Source organism: Plecotus auritus (genome assembly GCF_963455305.1).
Source record: "Plecotus auritus genome assembly, chromosome: 8".
In the NCBI taxonomy this organism is placed as follows: domain Eukaryota; kingdom Metazoa; phylum Chordata; class Mammalia; order Chiroptera; family Vespertilionidae; genus Plecotus; species Plecotus auritus.
In genome coordinates, this window is record NC_137782.1 from 151,130,379 (window position 1) to 151,150,911 (window position 20,533).

At 52.7% G+C, this 20,533-nt stretch overlaps 1 protein-coding gene across 2 annotated transcripts; it reads left to right on the forward strand.

Annotated features, from left to right (window-relative positions):
• Nucleotides 1-17,111: 17,111 nt before the first annotated feature.
• Nucleotides 17,112-20,125, forward strand: SIX2 (SIX homeobox 2; the record flags this gene model as incomplete). Of its 2 annotated transcripts, none has more annotated exons than XM_080683920.1 (2): nucleotides 17,112-17,677; nucleotides 19,783-20,125. In XM_080683920.1, 2 exons carry the CDS (start codon nucleotides 17,112-17,114, stop codon nucleotides 20,123-20,125), a joined length of 909 nt encoding a protein of 302 aa, XP_080540046.1. The 2 variants fall into 2 exon arrangements, with proteins under 2 accessions (XP_080540046.1, XP_080540045.1); XM_080683919.1 differs by having other exon boundaries at nucleotides 17,112-17,671.
• Between the last annotated feature and the right edge of the window lie 408 nt (nucleotides 20,126-20,533).

Consider the following 20,533-nt stretch of genomic DNA (forward strand, 5'->3'; position numbering starts at 1 on the left):
TGGAAGGCATGGCAGAGAGATACTGATGGGCCCCCGTGGGGATAATGAGTGGCCCCCACAGTCCAGAGTGCAGCCTGAGCTAGATCCCAGGCCAGGAGCTCTGGGATCTCAGCGGGGTTCAGAAAAATACCCAACGAGAAAGCATGTGGCCCCGTACCTGGCAGTGGTAGGAACCCAGAAATTATTTGTTTTGTCTGGGCCGAGTTTTCCGGAGAATCATCTTGCTCTCCTATTCCGAACCGCCCTGGTGTTCCGGAGGACAACTTCTGGGCCATGTGTCCTAGATGGCCCCTGAGCCCCGAGTGGCCAGGAAGAGGTTGTCACTGAGTCTGGAGAAAGGACCCAGGAGGGCTTGGTTTTCTCCCTAGAAGTCCACTCATTCCTGGGCTGGGAGCTGAGCTGAGTTTAGCTGAGAAGTGCTGGCACCACCCTTTGTTGTGGAAGGGCTGGCCTTGAGCTATCCCACCCAGTCAGGGAAGAAATGGTGACTCTCTTTTTTATTTTTACGAAAAGCAAAAGAACCCACAAGGCTGAAGAGCAGAAATGGGCACGACAGAATATCTGAAAGCCCCTGGCAGATACTGCCAACAGTCGGTTAAACGGCTGGAAGTCTAAGTAAAGCCATCAGCTTCTCCGGAGCCCGAGTCCACAGCAGCAGCGGCAGGACACGCTGTGAGCAGCTGGGACTTCTCGCTGGCCAGGAGCACTTGTTTTGTCCCTGGGGTGTAAGCAGTAGCCTCCACAGTCTGCTCTCAATTATCTGCCTGTGGCTTCTCTGAGGTGGGATAACTGCCGCTGAGGGAGCGGGACTGGGAACAGAGGGCACGGCGGGGGGACGGGCCCAGGCCCGCAGCAGGGCAGAGGTGGGAGAAACCAGGACACGTTATCTGTGGCCGTGTAACAAGCATGCAGTGGCTTCACTCGTGAAGATGAGAAACCTTTATTCCCAGTCCTCATGGTTTCTGTGGGCCCACCAGGCTCACTGGGCAGCGCTCCTCTGGGGTCGCCCGGGCTGTGGCATTCGGGTGGCAGCAGGGGCTGGAGGCATCAGAAGCCTTGACTAGCCTGGGCGTCCTAAAGCGCTTGGTGCCTGTGTCTGGCGCCCAGGCCCAGATGGTGGGAACAGCTGGGGGATGGCGGCCACACCTTCTCACTGTGCGGCTAGCCTGGGCTCCTTCCTCCACGGTGGTCTCACAGTAGTGGACTTCTTACACCGTAGCAAATATTTCAGATCGTGTATTTCCAGAGTCTTTTCTTTGACCTGCCTCACAAGTCAAACAGTGTTACTTCCACTGTACTCTAATGATTAAAAGGGCCTGCCAAGATCCAGGGCCAGAGAGACTACACAAGGGTGTGAATTCTGGGAGGCGAGGTTCATGGGTGGGGGGGGGTCCATTTTGGGGGAACTGGCAGCCACAGTGTCGTGTTGTGGGGCTGGGGGTGGGACAACAGCAGCTGGGGGTGGGGGCAGGGGTATGTCCATCAGCCCAGCTTCCAGGCAGAGCAGAAGCAGAAGTGACAAGGACAGCCGCTTGGCTCACTGGTATCAATGATGCCCTCTAAACCTCAGAGAGTAGGGCTGTGTGGGACAAAGAACCAAGAAACCTGGATCCTTGTACTGGCTCTGACATTCTCTGGCTGTGTGTCTTTGGGCAAGTCCCCAGACCTCTCTGGGCACTGGTTTCCTCACGTTACAATTAAGGTAATTGAATAAAAATCACTCCAAGTTTCCTCTCGCCTCTGAGCTAAGAAATATAGCATGTTATATGAGCTCAGCACAGAGCTCAAGTCTCTCTCAAGAAGCAAGGAGACAAGTGTCCCATCCCAGGGCCATCCTCAGAACAGGCATGAAAATTAGAGGTGCCCAGTCACCAGTCACCCATCTTCCCACCTTCCTGCAGTAACCAAATCCTTGTGGCTAATTGATACGTCCAACTCAGGGGACCCTACACTTCCCTTCCTTACATCACGTGTGTGATATGTACATGTGTGTGTTCTTGTGAATGTATGTGCTTGGGAGGGTGTAAATGTCAGGCAAGTGTCCCACTACATGTTGTTTCTGCTCAAGGGAAGACTGCCAAATGGGTAGTTTATACTGGAAACAGCCTGGAATATCTCACTATTTATATAACTATGTGTTGTATGGCTTTTTAATTTAGCCCTCATTCCAAATGCATGACACGTCCTTTTGACACCTTGAAGAAATGTTTCTCAGATGGCAGGCTGGGCACAGCAGCTCCAGGCTGCTAAAGGAAAACATACAACCCTGAAAATTAAAAGTGATTTAGGTCCTCTTAGGAAATGCCTTGCTTCGGGCTACTTGATGTGGTCATTTATTAAGTGACTTAATCAGGAAAGTAACGCAATCTCAGAGCAATTAAGTCCCTTTCTGGGCACTCCTGGGTCCTCCCAATTAGGAGGCGGGTAATGCACTCATAATGGGACTATCAGAAAAGAATGGCTTCCAGGGGCTGAGGAACGGTTAGCTGCTCAGCTAGGAGAACTCTCTTGCTGAGAAATGTACTTTAAACCACTGACTCCAGGGAAACTTCCCTCGGATTGAATTCAAGCAGTTTTTAACATGGTTTACTTGCCCTACAGTGGAACGAGTGAAGGTTATAGAGTCAGAGCCCATCGGAGTGTAAAGAATCTCAGAGGTCTCCTAGCCCAAGCTTGTCATCTCTCTGCCAAGGAAACAGAACATAGTGCCCAAGGCTATACACCTTGTCTTTGCAGATCTGGGGCCAGGTGCTTGGCTAAACCACAGGGGAAAGAGACTCGGAGGCTCTGCTGGAATAGTGAAGGGACATGCTGGACCCTCCGAATAACCAGAGGTGGCTCCAACAGTGAGCAGGGACAAATGGATTCAATATCCCGGGAGAAGCATCCTGTGCCCAGTGTGAATGGTGAGGTGAATCCCAGTGAAAGAATTTGTTCAAAAATATTTATTGAGCCAAAACCGGTTTGGCTCAGTGGATGGAGCGTTGGTCTGCGGACTGAGGGGTCCCAGGTTCGATTCTGGTCAGGGCGTGTACCTTGGTTGCGGGCACGTCCCCAGTGGGGGGCGTGCAGGAGGCAGCTGGTCGATGTTTCTCTCTCATCGATGTTTCTAGTTCTCTCTCCCTTCCTCTCTGTGAAATATCAATAAAATATATTTAAAAATATATATATATATTTATTGAGACCGACTCTGTTCCAGGAACTATGCTGGAAACCAGGAATACAGCAAAGAACACTATATCCGGCCCAGTGAGGGAGCTTCCATGGAGAGGTGTGAGAAGGAAGGCACCGTGGATGGATAAATTAATGGGTGGATGGATGGGTAATAAGTGAATAGATGGATGGATAGTTGCTACACTTAGAAATACAGGAGAGCAATAATTCAGGAATAAGTTAGGGCCTGGACTCAGAAATCTTGAATCCTACCCTCCCTACAAGCTTACAACACAACCACAATCAACTCTCCTGTTCAAAACAACTTCATTGCCCGGCCAGTGTTGCTCAGTGGTTGAGCATCGACCTATGAACCAGTCAGTCATGGTTCGATTCTCTGGTCAGGGCATATGCTAGGGTTGCAGGCATGATCCCCAGTATGGGGTGTGCAGGAGGCAGCTAATCAATAATTCTCTCTCATCATTGATGTTTCTCTCTCTCTCCCTCTCCTTTCCTCTCTGAAGTCAATTAAAACACACACACACACACACACAACTTGCCCTAGCCAGTTTGGCTCAGTGGATAGAGTGTCGGTCTGCAGACTGAAGGGTCCTGGGTTTAATTCCGGTCAAGGGCACATGCCTGGATTGCAGGCTCAGGCCGACGTGCGGGAGGCAGCCAATCGATGATTCCCTCTCAACACTGATGTTTCTGTCTCTCTTTCCCTCTCCCTTCCTCTCTGAAATCAATAAAAATATTTTTTTAAAGACTTTATTGGAAGTCCTCTGTAATTTATATCCTACCTCCCGTAGCTGATGCTGCTCCAGCATTTGCCTTTTACTTCACTCCTGGTTATGCTCGTCACAGTGCTCCCACCACCATAAAACCCCTACTGCTCCTGCTCTCAGGTTGATCCCATTCTTAGAATGCCCTCCCTTCTCCCTCCATTCAGCACCCCTGCTCACTCCAGGCTCCCCTCTGGGCCTGCCTGTGACACAGCTGAAGCTTCTCTGCGAGATGTGCTGTATCTGATAAGCCAGACTACCCTCCCCCCCCCCCCCCGCCCCGTCCCCATTAATCCCTCCCCCGGCTAAACTGTCAGGTCAACAAGAACAGGAACTGTCTTCCCTTCAGGGCCCCCACAGACTGGAACATGATCAACAGAGACTTTAGGAATAACCGGCTCTGGACAAAGTAAATGGAAGAGGCCCCCAAGAACAAGTATCTGGCTTGGGCTCTCCCTAGGAAACTCTGAAACCCCAACTTTCCTCCTAGAACTTGCTTCATACCGCACCCCCCTACACCCCCCTACTGTGCTTCCTGGAGCCCCCCCCCCCCCCTCAGAATCAGACTTGGGATGAGGCCTAGCATGCTGGGCAGGGAGTGGGGAAGGGCCTCTTGGACAGTTTTACAACAAAAACTACTCTTCTGAGCTGTCAGTGACTCAGCATCTTGGATCCCAAATGAAAAAAAAAAAAAAAAAAAGCTGTTTGTATCCTGGCAGGAAGCGCAGAGGGCCCAGCTGACTTTGTGAAGCCACCAAGCCTGGCTCAGCGCCCGGCCAGCCATGTCAAATCCGGGCACCTGAAGTCTGACCCGCTCTGCCAACCTCCAGACCAGTCAGGAATGGGGAAAGAGCACCTCCTATTGACGGGCTGGGTCACCCCATTTTATAGATGGGAAAATTGAGGCCTAAACAGATCAAAACCTCTTAAGGGTTCCCCAGATCACTCCTCTTTCTCCCTGAGGTCTGGCTAGAGCAGCCGTGGGCAAACTACAGACCGCGGGCTGGATCCGGCCCGTTCAGCTGTTCTATCCAGCCTGCGGAGCCGAAAGACCGTACCCTTTTATGTAATGATGTTTACTTTGAATTTATATTAGTTCACACAAACACTCCATCCATGCTTTTGTTCCGGCCCTCCGGTCCAGTTTAAGAACCCATTGTGGCCCTCGAGTCAAAAAGTTTGTCCACCCCTGGGCTAGAGCCACTTTGAGCAGGTGGAAGGTGAGGAAGTAACCCTTCTTCAGAACAGTGGCAACCCAGTCCTGAGGGAAGAACCTCCAAATGAACATCAATCGCACAGGGGTCCTTAACCAACTTTTGTACCTTTGGCAACAAGTGCATCCTTCTCAGAATAATATTTTGATGTGTAAAATAAAATATTCATGATAGCAAAAAAACACCCTATTATGTTAAAATTATAAAAATAATTTTAAAGCTATATAGTAATATATGTGCTTCTTTATTAACATTTTACATTGCAAGATCTAGCAGTAGGGTCTAATAAATAGCATAATTTCAAAGTAATGATGAGCATAAGTATTTCAAGATGTCTGCATCACGGCTCATGTGATGTGACAATATCTGTGGTTTCTGCTGGTGGGAAGGTATAGGTATTGCCCGATACTGTGATGGTTTATGCCTACATTCTTTTTTTTTTTTTTTTTTTTTACATTTTTTTAAATTGTTTGAAGTATTAGAAATAGTAGTACATATGTCTCTTTTTTTCCCCCATTGACCTCCCCCCACCCTCCCCTTCCCCACAGTACATGCCTTTACCTGCCCCACCCCCCCAGTGTCTTTTATCCATTGGTTATGCTCATATGCATGCCTACAAGTCCTTCGGTTGATCCCTTACACCCCCCCTCCCCCCCAAAACCTCCTCTGCCTTCCCACTGTAGTTTGACAGTCTGTTCAATGCTTCTTTGCTTCTGTATCTATTTTTCCCCCTTTTCTTTCCTTTAAAAAATCTTGCCTCTGCAGACTAGAAATAGACATATAATAACAAAAAATGTTTGAGTCCCAATTTCAATGTCCAACAGTTCTGATTCCCCGTTTCAATGTCAAACAGTTCCTTATGTGTACATGTCAGCAATGATATCTGGATGGTGGGCACATGGTGGCAATGCAGGTCCAACCCTCTCTGGTTTGGTCCTAGGCAAGTGCTGTGTCGCACAGCTTCTGACTGCTAGCGTGGCAAGGCGTCGTCAGCGTCTCCCATCTCTGGACTGTTTCTCCTCTTGTCTTCATGGTTGGAGCAGACCTGTCAATTCCTCTCTGTTGCAGGAATCCACATGGTCTTGGAGTTGTTTTCTGAAAATATACAAACATATTCTCGACCAAGAGTTAATAAAGGAATCTTTTCTATATAATTGATTTGGGATCCTTTTTATTTTTGCCCAAACGATTTTCCTTTTTCTTATTTAGACACCATGTGCGTTTTGCTGTTAGCATTACAAATAGAAATTAATTTTGTAAAGTAAAAATTTTCTAGATGTAATTTACTTATAGGATATTTTTCCTTACATGATATTACCCTACTATCCCCCCTTTTTTGATTAATAGAGGCTTTTGTAAATTTTATAATGCAGTCTTGATAACTTTAAATTTTAACTTTTTGCACAAAAATATGACTGCTTTAGTTTCATTGCATGTTCAGGAATTTTACCATGAGATGAACTACCAATAGAAATTTTAGTTAACACTTTAGGAACAGCTTTTTGTCCAGTGCAATTAAATTTTCTTGAATATTCACTTATTTGAATTAGCCTATTTAAATTACTCTGAAAACTTGATTATTATTTTACTGTCAAATTTAATACTCTACCAACAATCTTAGTTTACCCTGTAAATATTAGTGGAAAGGCTTATTTGCATTCTTGAGTAGGTCTTGAGCATTCCTGGTGCTAGGCTGGATTTAGATATAGGGCAGCTGCTGTGGGCCAAGTCTCTGTCTGTTACCTGGGTCCCAATCTGAGCTGGGCCAAGTCACTGTCTGTCACCTGTGTATGCCTACATTCTTGAAAGAACTGCTGAATTTCACTTGGAGGTTAGTGCAAATAAAGATGCAATGTTTTCCCCATTCAAGTTCACAGACACTTTGAATGCTATCCACTGGAATGCTGACTAAGCATTTTCACATGCTTAGTTAATGGTAGGATCTTAGGCAAAGGCCTGACATTCTCCTACCCCAAACTGAGTGGCCAGCACTCCTCCAGACACTTGAGAAAATGTGCCCTGAATTGAACCAAATACCTCTCAGCCCTCCCACCATGGCAGGGAGTGGAGATAGTACACTATGCCTGTTCCTACCACCCGTTCAGACAAGCTCATTCCCAAAAATTCAAAATCTCTTCATAGAGGGGCTTTATTTTCATTTGAATATGTTTGGAAGCAGAGGGAGGTGTTAGATAACAGGCCCGGTGACTGCTGAAGGGAGACCTGTGCAGTGGCAGGAAACGTTCAAGAACAGTTCATCCTTATGAAAATATCCTCCCTCTGACACCAGCCAGCTCGGATACGTGGGAGGGGGCCGTCGGAAATGAATCTCCATTCCAGAATGAGCCAATTCTTTCAATGAGGTGGTTTCCCTCCTGCCCGGGCCATCGCTGAAATAAAACACCGGTAAGGTGTTGTTGCGCTGGCTTGTCCTTGCATCCAGCTCAGGTTGCCCCTGAGACCTGCCTGGAGGCGGGGTACAGGCCCTGGCCTTGCGGCAGTGCTCCGTTGTACTGGCATTGATTAACCTGCCTGGCATCTGGGTAGTTCTGTGGATTCCTTTTTTTCTTCTGCTCCTGCCAAATCATGGTCAGTGTATCCAACATAAACCGAACAGTTCTATTGCTCAGCAATATAGGGTAGTGGTTATAGGCCCAGACTCTGCAAGCAGACCTTGGTTCGACTCCCTCCTCTGCCATTTCACTAATTTAACCTCTGTGTACCACAAGCACCCAGTTTGCCATCTGTAAAATGGGCCCAATAATAGTATCCTCTTCATAGAGTAGTCACAGCAGTCAATGAAATCCTGCTTCTAAAGCCCTTTGCTCAGTGTCTGCACATTGTAGGCATTCATTAAAATATAGCTATTATTTATAAATTAATAAAAGTCTTATTTTGAACTCCTACTAGTAAAGGTACCATGCTGGGTCCTGGGCCATTTTCATGTTCAAGGACAGGCAAGGACTGCAAAGGAGAAATTATTTAATCCAGTTAATTTTGAAAAACTATAGGAAAGGAAAAATATTTGTTGTCCCAGGAAATGAACTACGTTGACTAAAGGGTAAACGTGGTGCCTGCCTTTAATGAGAAGGGAGACCCCCGGTGCTATGGGATGGGGTAGGTGCGTACAAATGTTATTCCATCCACTCTTGTGCTTGTCAGGCTAGTGGCTGTGAAGGGAGATGAAAGCCCTGTTCTTGACCCCAAAGGGGGGCTGGAGACTCCCAGAAAGCACAGGGCCTCCAGTACTTGGCTGCCCAGCAGCCCTTCCAGCCTGCGTCTGTGTACACCACAGATCCCGGGATGAGCTCAGGGCTGGGGGCAGGATCTATGAACCCTGCAACTAAATGCTACCTTTTGTGCTCAGGAGCATTTTTTTGTAGAGAGGACTTTCCTCACGTTTCCCATGGGGCCTCAGACCCCCAACATCAAGAACCACTGCTCTTCAGATTAGCTTCATCCCATCTTGCATGGTTCTCAGACTACACTGTGAGCACCAGTCCTTTCTCTGCAACCAGACTCATTTACCATTTAGGGCTGTCACCTGACAGGGCCAGAATAAATGTGCCCTGGTGGATTCTGTTAGTTCTACATATTTTGACTTTTCCCAGAAATCTCACTCTCTCACTTTGGAGAGCTAGAGGGAAATAAGCAATGGCCACAAACCCTAGGAGGCCTTCCCCGGTGTAGCGAAGGTAGGTCCGGAAGGCAGCACTCAGCTCGGCGCTCATCAGACTTCAGTTTGTCCCACTCATGCCTCTCCCTTTGTCCTAATTCCCCCTGTTGTCCAAAGCCCAGATCAAGACCACCTTTTCCAAGAAGCCTTCCTTGCACACCCAGGCACACAATATTTCCTTCCTCTTTGACCTCTCTGCCCGTCATGGTGAAAGGCAGCAGTGTGTGGACTTGTTTTCTTCTGCTTCACACTGGTTGGTTCTGTTGCCCAACTAGTCTATAAACTTCTAGAGGGCAAAACAGTATCTTCCTCTCTTCTCCCCCTGACAGAGCCTAGCACAGAGCTGGACATAGAGGAGAAGCACTTTAATTACTCCTTAGACTGATCTTTAGGAAAATAAGTATCTTTGCTTCATTGGCCAAACTAGAATGAGATTGAATTGAATTGCTGGTGAGCATTGTCAATATTGATGGGGGTGACATCTGACCTTCTAGAAACTTCTCAGATTAAAAATGAGCTAGAAAACAAAAGATAGTGGAAACTATAGATTCCTTAAGAATGCCCCCAACCCCAGCCATGTGCCCAGTGGCCATAAACTTCATAACACATTTAGCGTACAAAACTTTCTAGTTAAGAATGCTTGCTATTCAGAAGGGGGGAAACTCAGTAACTGAACGTATTTACATTTTCTAGTTTCAACTTCTACCGCTCTTACCACTTGAGTTTTCTTCCCCCCGAAAACCACCAAATTGTGACTATACTCTTATAGAGGACTGGTTTGGGGGTGACATAGATATATACGGTACATTGACGGTGAAATGGTCCCCGTGACTTCAGGAATTATTTCCTCGTGTGAGTATGAATGGTATATCCATAACTTCCTATGAATGTAAGTATATATGCATTTGTGTGTGTCCACATGTGTATGTATGGGGACAGTATTTGCTTATATATACAAATTACTTGTGTGTACATGCACATTCCTATTTGATTCTGTGTGTGGGTTCCTCCATCTACCCTTTGAACAAGGACCCTACATTTAAGTCTTGCTGAGGCTACAAAATATATCTCTTAAAATACCATAAGATAAGGCAAAACATTATGGCAGCTGAAGTTCTCCTGCTCATCTCCAAACAGGGACCCAGCCTTCTCACATACATTAACTCATTGTCTCATCCCAAAATCCTGGGAGCAGGGTGCTTGTTACACCAGCTTTTTATTCTCACTAGACTGGGAAACTGACTCCATAAGATTAAGTGGCTTGCCCTTGGTCACACTGTTACTAAGTGACAGAGGCAGGATTTAACTCAGATAGCCTGGCTCCAACGCCCACACTCTCTCCAAGGCTGCTGTGGACGGTGAACTGAGAGACCACGGCAGCCTCATGTGTGCAAGTTCCCGTCTTTTCACTGCTCCGGAACCTCTGTTCACATAACTGAATGCTTTTCCCAAAATGCCTAGCCCAGGTCTGAGCATACAATAGAAGCTTGATAATATTTGTCACCTGGAAACTAAATCCGCCTTTTGACACCTTAAGTCAGGTGCTTTCTGAAATAACAATAATTTTATGCAATTACGGAAACACATTATCCCATCGCATCCTAATGACAGCAACAGCTTTAATTATTGGGCACCTATAGTGAACCAGATGTTTCATAAACATTATCTCTAATCCCCAATGAAACCGTATTCAATTCAATCAACAATTGTTGCATGTTTATTTTGTGTCAAGTACTGGATTATTGTCTTCAGTTTACAAATGAGCAAAGTGAGACTCCAAGATTGAGTGACCTACTAAGGTGGTGGGTCTGAACCAAGGACCCAGGCCTGTTTGATACCAAAGCCCACGTCCTCTCTGATCCACCCACCCAAGCTTCCCCATATGTGAGCAGTTACTGACAATGAATGATAGTAAAATGATGAAAACAACGGTGGTAATTGCCAGAGGGCCAAGCACACACCTGTCATCACAAACCAGAATGCCACGGTGCTACCAGAGGACATTTATTTGTGGCTAAAACTGACCCGGTCCCTCTGCAGCAGCCTCACGCGCCTGTTTCCCTGAGCCATGTGCCCTCCCCAGCAGCGCTGTATCTTGTTTCTACATACTTGATTAAAGTGGTCTCACAGCACTGTGCATAAATTAATTAGCACACATTCTTCTATAAGAAACAGCCCCTGGATTTTAGCTTTAATTTACAGAGACAACAACATAAAGTATTGGATTTCCAAGTTAAGAACAATCCTGGCTTTTTCCAGGTTTCCTTTAAAAATACAGAACTTGGTAGCTGCCTCCCTATGGCTGGGTGGGAGTGCCCTCTTGCCCAGGCGTCACCCCAATGCAGAGAGCCAAGAGCAGTCACCAGCCACGGGGAGGGGGTGTCACTGATGAGTGGGACTGATGCATTGTAATTAATGGTAATAAAAATAGATACTGCAGGAGAGAGAAGTGCCAAGCCAGGAATCCCTACTCCCAGATAGAATTTCTCACAGGTAATGGAAAGAAGAAGAAAAAAAGTCACTTCTTATAGGAAACCTGATCTACACGTTGCCTACAGAGGATTTTTGTAAAGTAACTAAGGAAATGCAACTAAAAACAGCAGCCCTACAAAATTAGAATAACTCTATTTAGAAAACTTTCTTTTCTGGAACCCAAGGGAACCTGGTTGGTCGTGTGCTAGTATAGGCAGTTAGACCTGGAATTTCTAAGAGCGGCACATTCAGTCTGTAGCTTCTGTGTAGCCCTGGGGAGACTCCAGCCCCAGTACTTCTGGCTGGAGGAAGCCATCACAGGTCTCTGAGATTTCCCCTACAAAGAAGAGGGGGGCAAGAAGGGGACTGGGAGGGAAGAACAGGATGCTTGAGGAGGAAGAGGGCCATTCTCCTATAGGCCTGGTACTTCCTAGGTGTTGCTGTCGGCAAATCCCATTAGTCATTCAGGCATCCATTCAGACATTTCATGGGCTCCCAATGTGTGCAAGGCAGAACCAGAATCTCCAGAGGGGACATGCGAGCGTGAAAAGCCGGTGTCTGTCTCCCAAGGATAGCGTGATCAGACCCTGGCAACCTGATGCCCTCCCGGCTTCTGTGCGTCTGTCTCAGAGGGAGTGCACTTCATCGATTCGCCTTAGCTCTGGTGCCCCCTCTGCCAGCGCACAAGACCGGTTAGTGCGAGGAGTGGGGGGTGAGCAGGGAACCAGCGCGCCTTCTCCGGAGGGCAAGAAACTGGACCGACCCACCCACCTGGACTCTACGACCTGCCGCGTGGGGGCGCGCGGGAGCAGAGCTGGCCGGAGGCAGGTCCCGGACGCGCGGGCTCTCTACCGCCCCTCGAGGGGGGTGGGGTGGGGTGGGGGGACAGGCTGCGGACTTTCTAGAAGACGGCACCAGGGGTGGCTGGGGATGCTCCAGTGAACTCACACTGACAGAATTTGGCTTCTCTAACCCAAAGCCGAGAGTCTGGCGCCTCACCCGACGCTCGACCCGCCACGCGGCGTCCCCCATCCCACCGCAGGAAAGGGGCCAGGCATCCCCTGTGCGCCCGGAAGGGAGTGCGGCGCGGGGTGGCAGGGACTCTGGGTCTGAGCCGTGATCGCGGGCTGGACCGAAGGCTGCGAGCCGGGCCGAGCCTCGCAGGAAGGCGGGCGGTGCTTTGGGCCTGGGTACACACCTTAAGCCACACTCCGTGCTGGCGCCGCCTCCAAAGGGCCCCTGAGCCCTAGTTCTCGCTCTTTTCGTTTGAACGAGGGCTCCCGTGAGCCCGCGGCCTCCAAACCGTTTTTCCCGCGAGGACACTCCTGGCCACCGCGTAGGGTCGAAGCAAAAGGCCCGAAAGGCAGAGGGACAGCGGGGCCCACCGGGGGACCCTGCTGTTCTGGCCCTGGAGGGCGTGTGACCGTGCCAGCCACGTGCGGCGCGGGCGACCCCCTGCTTCGCGCCGTTTCAGGAGGGCGGCCACCCCGAGCCCAGTGCCCCGCGACCTAGCCCAGCTCGGGGCGCCGCGGGGCCACTGCCTGAATTCGTGGGAGTGGAGTTCCCGCGCCCTGACCTGCCCCAAACGTTGGGCAACACAAAACGGTGGGTGCGGGGTTTGCAAGTACCCGGCTGCGTCCACCCGGCGACGAAACCAGTGGGAACAGGAGACTGGCGGAGGTGGTGGGGAGGCGCCGGGAGCCTGGGCGCTCACCCGCCCTGAGTTGCTTACCCGCTTTCAACGAAACGCGCCTCCGAGGCCCAAGCGCGAGGTCCGGCAGGAAGAGACGGCTCTGGGACGGCGGCCGGCTCACCCCCTACCCTCAGGACGCTCCGAAGCTTGGAGCCCGGAGTGCGGATCTGCGGGAGGGCCTGAGACGCGCAGCGCCATGGCCAGAGTCTGCCTAGGGGATTTCTGCAGCTTTTATGGGCTGGAAAAATAAAGATTTTATTTAAAAAGCTTCTGGTCCTCTGGTTTGGCACCGAGCCCCTCCCCCTTCTCTGCTGGCGTTGGAAATAGCCGCCAAGGAACTCTTTCTACTTAGATCTTCCCCCTTTTTCCTAAATAGCCCCAACCCAAAGTCAAGGAAGCCCTTGGGAGGCTGGTGCAGCTGCTTCCCCCCTTTCCCCAAAAGTCCCTCGAGTGGGCAATGTGCCCGCCCTGAGCAGGGCAATGGGGGGCCCTTCAGCCTTGCATTGGGAAGCTTCCGGCCCAGTTCCAGACACAAAGGCCCCAGAATGTCCCGGACCCAGAGTCATGGGGCAAAGGCATTCTCTCAGTGTGAGCTCACTGGAGCACACCCATCCATCCACGCCTGCTGCCGCCTTCCGGAAAGTGCGATCCCAGGGCCTTCCAGCCCATGTAGGAGGTGAAAGGAGCCAATTCAATGAAGCCCAGAGTTCCACAGGTCTACAAAAGCCTTTTCCTTCCCAGCCATGGAGCTGCTATTTGTGCCTGATGAAACAGTAAGTGCAGGCCTCTCAAGTATGCCGTAGGGGAGGAAGGAGCCTGGGATCCTGTAGATTGGGGTGGGGTAAGTCCAAAGCGCCTGGTAGCCTCTCCAGCAGCTGCTCTGAGCACTGGGACTGGGGGCCCAGATTGCCTTAGGGTCAGGCTGGTGTCTGTTAAATCCTCACCTCACCAGTCACCTCCCAAGTCCTCTGATCTGTGGGAAAGACCGAGGCCATCAAGGAGGGGGCTTCCCAGCAAAGAAACACTAGCTGAGCTTGTAACCTTTTTAGGTGAGCAGGCACTTAGCTGCTGCTGCTGGCAAGATGTTCTAGCCCAGACCTGCTAGAACCGGTTGGTTTCCTGCAAATATGAGGGGAGGGGAGAACTAGGGCATATGGACACACACCCATACATTGGGCAAATGGGGTTACAGGTTCTCTGTGCTTGCTCTGTAATGACTTTTCATATGGCACACACTATATTATCCAAGGTGGCAGGTCCCACCTCCGTTCCCCTGGCCAGGCTGATTCTCGGGCTTAGCGCCCAGGGGTCGCAAAGAGGACAACGCTGGAAGGGATGATGAGTCTGAAGCTCCAGAAAATGAGCCTTAGCTGAACATGGGCAGGACCCAGTTCTGGTGGAAGTTTACTCTTGAAACTCCAGGGGTCCAAGGAGGGGCAAATTCACAGTAGGAGCTATGGCTAAGGTTGCAAAGATCACCCGCTTTGCTAAGGTTAGTATTCTTAGACTCACCCCAACCTAGAACCACCAAGGGACTTGCAAGATCACTCAGGCTTCATCTAATCCTGGGAGAGAATGAGGTGGAGCTGATCACAAACTGGCCCAAAGTTTCACACCAGGAAGTGATGCCCAGTCCCATTCACCTGCACCAGCCGGGTGCTTCCCACAGCCCTGGCCTGACATTGCCAGGATGTAAAGTGGCCTTGGCAGAGCTGGAACCAACCTAACAGTCATTAATCATGTGGCTAAAGTAGAGGTCTTCAAAAGCGTAAGTTGCCCCTTCTTGAGGGTCAGCAAGGCGGGCTCTGAAACTCAGTGTAGCCAGGGGTAAATTCTTCCCCAAAGCCAAGTCTGGAGCGAATCCTGTTTAACAGCACATAGGGCTCTGGAGAGAGTGGTCTGGATGTAGCAGGGCTCTGAAGATGCCACCTGGATTTCTGCAAGGAGCTGTCCCTCGCCCTGGCTCAGAACATACTTTGATAGCCCTGTGGTCTCAACACACCAGGGCAAGCCCCCAGAACAAAGTCTTAGGGACAGTCCTAGGGTTCCATTCTTTCATGCATCCTAACATCCCCTCAACCCCCCCCCCCCCCCACACACACACACACAGACAGACAGACACACACTCCAAGACTTCTAGAACACTAGAGCTGGGGGGAAACTCTTGGGGGGGAGGGGAAGACATTTAGAGGAATAGGAGACTTGTTCATAGGCAACAAGCAACGCCATAACTTCAACCCGGGGCTCTGAATTGCCATTCCAGTGCTCCTAGCACAAACTTCCAAGAAAGCTTACAGGGTGGGAATGAAGGAATGTTGCCTATACACAGGTTCCAGTCTTACGCTGAGGATAGAGCCTGGGCTTTGTGTTGGCTTGGGTCCTGACACCAGGAGCCAGATCGGCTCAGGCCTGCAACAGCTCATAGCCAAGAGGGGAAACGAAGTGGAAAGGACTAGTCGGGGAAGGAACTCAGCCCCTGGCTTTTCTAAACGTAGATAGCATCAGCAGCCCTTCTTCCAGAGAACCAGGAACACGTGTTTCCACACCGTCCTGACAAAGAAGCAACAACCAGGACCCCCTTTTAAAGCCCCTCATTCCTGAGCTCAGCGACCCGGCTCCCATGCTGGAAGTGGCGGGAGCCCATTCCAAGTTGACGGGGGTGGGGGTTGGGGTGGGGGTGGGAGGGGCAGGGTCTTGCCTCCGCTCGGTCCTCCGGAACTAGCCACGGGGAAAGTGCCACGACCGACCGTCCTAGTCTCCAGGCCCTCGCCTCCCCGTGGGCAGACTGCGGGCGCTGCCGACTGGAGTCAACTTCCGTAGAAGCCACACGGAAGTGCTGGCGCTTCTCGGGCCGCTCGATCCGTGGAACCCGTGGGGTTAAGTCTGAGTCCCCGCCCGGCAAGGACAGAGAGCACGGGGCCGAGGCGGTTCCGGCCGCGGGGCAGTCGGCAGGGTTAGGAGAGGGAGGAAAGGCGGGATCCTCCAAGAAGTAGATTCTCAGGCGTCCGCCTGCGGTCACTGCCAAATCTTCCCCACTTCTCTCCCCTGCTCCCTCCCTCTCTCCCTCGAGGATCGCTCTGGTCCAGAGTTCCGAGGAAGGGGGTAGGGCGCGGTCAGCAGGAAAAGCCAAATCCTTGAGGGGCGTCCGCGAAAGTCCAAACTTTCCCATCCCACTGGCCAGCTCCGGGTAGAATCTACCCCTGCAAACAGTGGCCCCAAGAGGGGCGTGGTGACCCGGAGTGGGGCGGGGGCATCCCGCGGAGCCTGCTAAAGGCTCCCCAAAGTTTCTCCCCCCTCAAGGCTTCCTCCACCCCTCTCTTCCCTTCCTCCCGGCACCCCCCTAAGCAGCCCTCCGCCTTTCCTCCCCCCCCTCTTCCCTCCCCCCACCCCGTCCTCCCCTTTTCTCCTCTGCGCGTCTCCACTCCGCCCCCCTCCCGGGTCCGTCTCCTCCCTTGCTCTTTGGGCGTCCGCTCCGTCAATCACCGCCGCCGCGGGCCCCTGCCCGGCCTTCTCCGCCTCCCAGGTTCTTGGAGCGCCTCCGGCTCCTGTCTCAAGCTGCCCTACGCTTTGCGTGGAGCCGGGCGATCTGTCAGCGGAGCCAGCCGGGGGGAGCCGCCCGGCCCGCCGGGGCTCGGGTTACCAGTGACTGACAGCGTCTCCATGGCGAATAATTTGACTCCGACTATTGTCTGGCGCGGGCAGGCCCCGGGTCAGATAACCAGACCAATCAGGGCGCGGGCCGCCGCGCCTCATGCCCGCTTAGAATAATATTATTAAAAAAGCGAGAGAGCTAGACGGGAGGGAGACCTAGTGAGAAGCAAGCGAGGGAGCGACAGGCGAGCGGACGCGGAGCATGCCGAGCGGCGCCCCGGGCGGCCCCCGGGCTTGGACCAGGGCGCAGGCGAGGCGGGCAGGCGACGGGGCCGCAGAGCTGCGCGGGAGCCGCGGCCGGCGCGGGGACGTACTGCAGTGACTCGGAGTTCGCCGAGAGCCAGCGCCGGGCCAGGGAGCCCGCCCCGCCCGCCTCTCGGCCCGGACCGCCCGGCGGGGAGGCGCCCATGCCGGACCGCGCGGCGCGGTGAGGGTGCGCGCGGGCGGGCGGGGGCGCAGCCGGCACCATGTCCATGCTGCCTACCTTCGGCTTCACGCAGGAGCAAGTGGCGTGCGTGTGCGAGGTGCTGCAACAGGGCGGCAACATCGAGCGGCTGGGCCGCTTTCTGTGGTCGCTGCCCGCCTGCGAGCACCTCCACAAGAATGAAAGTGTGCTCAAGGCCAAGGCGGTGGTGGCCTTCCACCGCGGCAACTTCCGCGAGCTCTACAAGATCCTGGAGAGCCACCAGTTCTCGCCGCACAACCACGCCAAGCTGCAGCAGCTGTGGCTCAAGGCGCACTACATCGAGGCCGAGAAGCTGCGCGGCCGGCCCCTGGGTGCCGTGGGCAAGTACCGCGTGCGCCGCAAGTTTCCGCTGCCACGCTCCATCTGGGACGGCGAGGAGACCAGCTACTGCTTCAAGGAAAAGAGTCGCAGCGTGTTGCGCGAGTGGTACGCGCACAACCCCTACCCCTCCCCGCGGGAGAAGCGGGAGCTGGCAGAGGCCACGGGTCTCACGACCACACAGGTCAGCAACTGGTTCAAGAACCGGCGACAGCGTGACCGGGCAGCCGAGGCCAAGGAAAGGTACGAGTAAGTAGAGCTCCCCTTGGGCTCCAGGGAGGGGGTCGCATGGCGTGGGCTTACCTCCCAGGAGAGGCCTAAACCGGGCCCTAAGTCAAAGCCATGGCCCAAGTGAATCCCGCTGACCCGGGTGGCGCTGAGATCTTTTGGGAGACGCAGCGGGCAGGAATTTGTCTAAAGCGGGCAAAGCAATTGGGGAAGTTATTGACTGACGGCCCGGGTCGCTTGTGGACAAAAATGGAGACGCAGTGAGCTTCCAGGCAGGAGCAAGACAGTGATCCCGGGTCGCCTGCCAGCGGGGCTCAGCAGGCAGAGCCTGAGAGTCCTCCAAAGGACTGCGTGGGTTTGGCCTGTTGAGGTTGCTGATTTCAGGAGGCTTAAGCAAATTCGGTAGCACTTGTAGCACGTCCGCACTTTCCCACTTTCCGTGGGCCTTACTCAGTTCTAGGCCCACTAGCCTGGGATTGGAACTTCCTGGTTTGACCTGAATGCGGCAGAGGGGCCTGGGCAAGAATTTCCCTTGTCTGAATATGGATATAGGAGTTGACAGCAAGAATCTTTTATCCCGCATAGAAAGGACAGAGAGGCCAAAAGATGGTAAGTGTCAGCTCTGGGAGAGAAGAGTCACATATGCCCCTTTTTCTGCCTTGTTGGACCCAGCAGCCCTTCTCTGGCCTACCATGCCCTGGACCCCTCTCTCCTTGGGTTTTACCCACCGTGGTGGGTAGATCTAGGTCTGGGGTGAGCTGAGAGCAGCAGAAAGGCTGAGAGTGGCTTGTCCTCAGGGAAACCAAGACTTCATGAACTAGCCTAACACTGACCTAGGCCCTTGTGGCTGCCAGCCCTGTGGCCCCTCAGAAATCCAAATCTGGACTCTGGACTGGGGATGGGGTGGGAGGGGGTATGGGAGAGAAACTGATTGTGGGAGCAGAATCCAGCCGTAGGGCAACAGCAAAACAAGATACCTGGGGTTGGTGGCATCCGGTGTATGTAAGCCAGAGTTTGCATGACTAGGGTTAGGTGGAGGTACTGAACAGTGGAACCAGATTTCTGGAGTGGGGGGGGGCACATCAGGGGGACCCTAGTCTCTGAAACCTTGAGGTTAAGGTAGCCACAGTTGTAAGGTATCAGCTCTTTCAGGAAAACAGGAAGAAAAGGCCTTGGGAAGCCGGTGAAGAAAATCTACCCAAGATTTCAAGTCTTCAAATCTGGCAGGGTTGCCAGTCAAAGGAAGGGCAAGGAGGTGGGTTCTCCCTGCTAGGGTCCCCTTCCACCCAGACTGGCATGCATCCAGACTCCTGAGGAACTTGGTTCTCAGGCCAGGCCCCAGGTGAGGGCTGCAGAGTCCCTCCTTTTCCTGTATGATGGGAAAGTCTAGGCCCCTTCATTCTCCTGTCCCCAATCTCCTACGAGCTGCCATCCAAGCCCCCAATTTCCATCCCCCAGAGGAAGTTTTCACTGTGCCACCAGGGAAAGGAGGTTCTACATCTGCAGGGCTTTGTCGCTAGCCCCAACCAGGAGACCCCTCACCAGGCCTGCCAGTTTGGAGCTGTAGGGAAAGGACTCAGCTCCAGGAACCTGCCTGCAGTGAGGGATTTCCCTCCAGCAGAGGAAAGGAAAAGGAGATGAGGGCCTCTGGGGACCCCAACTTTAAGTGTCTAGTATCTAGGGCCTCTCACCCTCCTGGCCCTACATCTACCCAGCCAACCCTGAATAGCAGAGCCAAGATGGGAAAAGCCAGACCAACTCCAGGGAGCCACGCTCCCCTACCCCTCTGCTCTGGTGGGAAATGTTAGCAGCTCAGTGAGGGGGGCAGGGAGGAGCAACATACAGAGAGTAGGAATGATTTTCATGAGATTGAAAGCATGAGAGGTGAGGCAATAGAGATGATACCAGGAGGATAGTGGAGAGAAATCGGTGTTGAGCGATTGAGAACTGGCAGAAAGAATGAGAGCCCCAGGCCGGGCCAAACATAAGATGGTAGAAACCGAATACCGCAGGCAGCGCCCGGAGGCTCTGGTTCCGAGGAGGACGCAGGCTCGGGCTCCAGGTGTCACAGCGCTGAGCCGCCTCTGTTTCCCCGCTGACCTGCGACCTTGCTCCTGCACTTGCAGGGAGAACAGCGAGAACTCCAACTCCAACAGCCACAACCCGCTGGCGGCGTCGCTGAATGGCAGCGGCAAGTCGGTGCTAGGCAGCTCGGAGGACGAGAAGACGCCGTCGGGGACGCCAGACCACTCGTCGTCCAGCCCGGCGCTGCTGCTCAGCCCGCCGCCGCCACCCGGGCTGCCATCCCTGCACAGCCTGGGCCACCCTCCGGGCCCCAGCGCCGTGCCCGTGCCGGTGCCCGTGCCCGTGCCAGGCGGAGGCGGCGCGGACCCGCTGCAGCACCACCACGGCCTGCAGGACTCCATTCTCAACCCCATGTCGGCCAACCTCGTGGACCTGGGCTCCTAGAGCCCCAGCTGCCTCGGTGCGCTGGCCTCCGCGCCTGGCGCCGAGGACTGAGAGAGCCGTGTCGGGAGGGCTTCCGGCGTGGCGGCCCCGCCAGGGACTCAGAGACCCGCAAGCAAGCGGGCAGAACCGCCAGTTGATGTTGCGGATGGCCCTCGGGTTTGGCCTTTGTTGGGAATTTTTTCCCCCCAACATGTTCGTTTTGAGATCCTTTGGAGACCGGGGGACCGGGGGACCGGGTCTTGAACCAGGGAAGGGAATAAATTATACGCCGTTCTTATGCTCTCTCTCCTACCTTCTCTCTGCTTCTCTTTGTCTGCTCTCTCTTCCCTTGCTCTTTCTTCCTCTTCCTTTCCCTTTCTTCTCTTCTCTCTTTTCTCTTTCTCCCTTTCTTGCTTGCCCCTTCTTTAC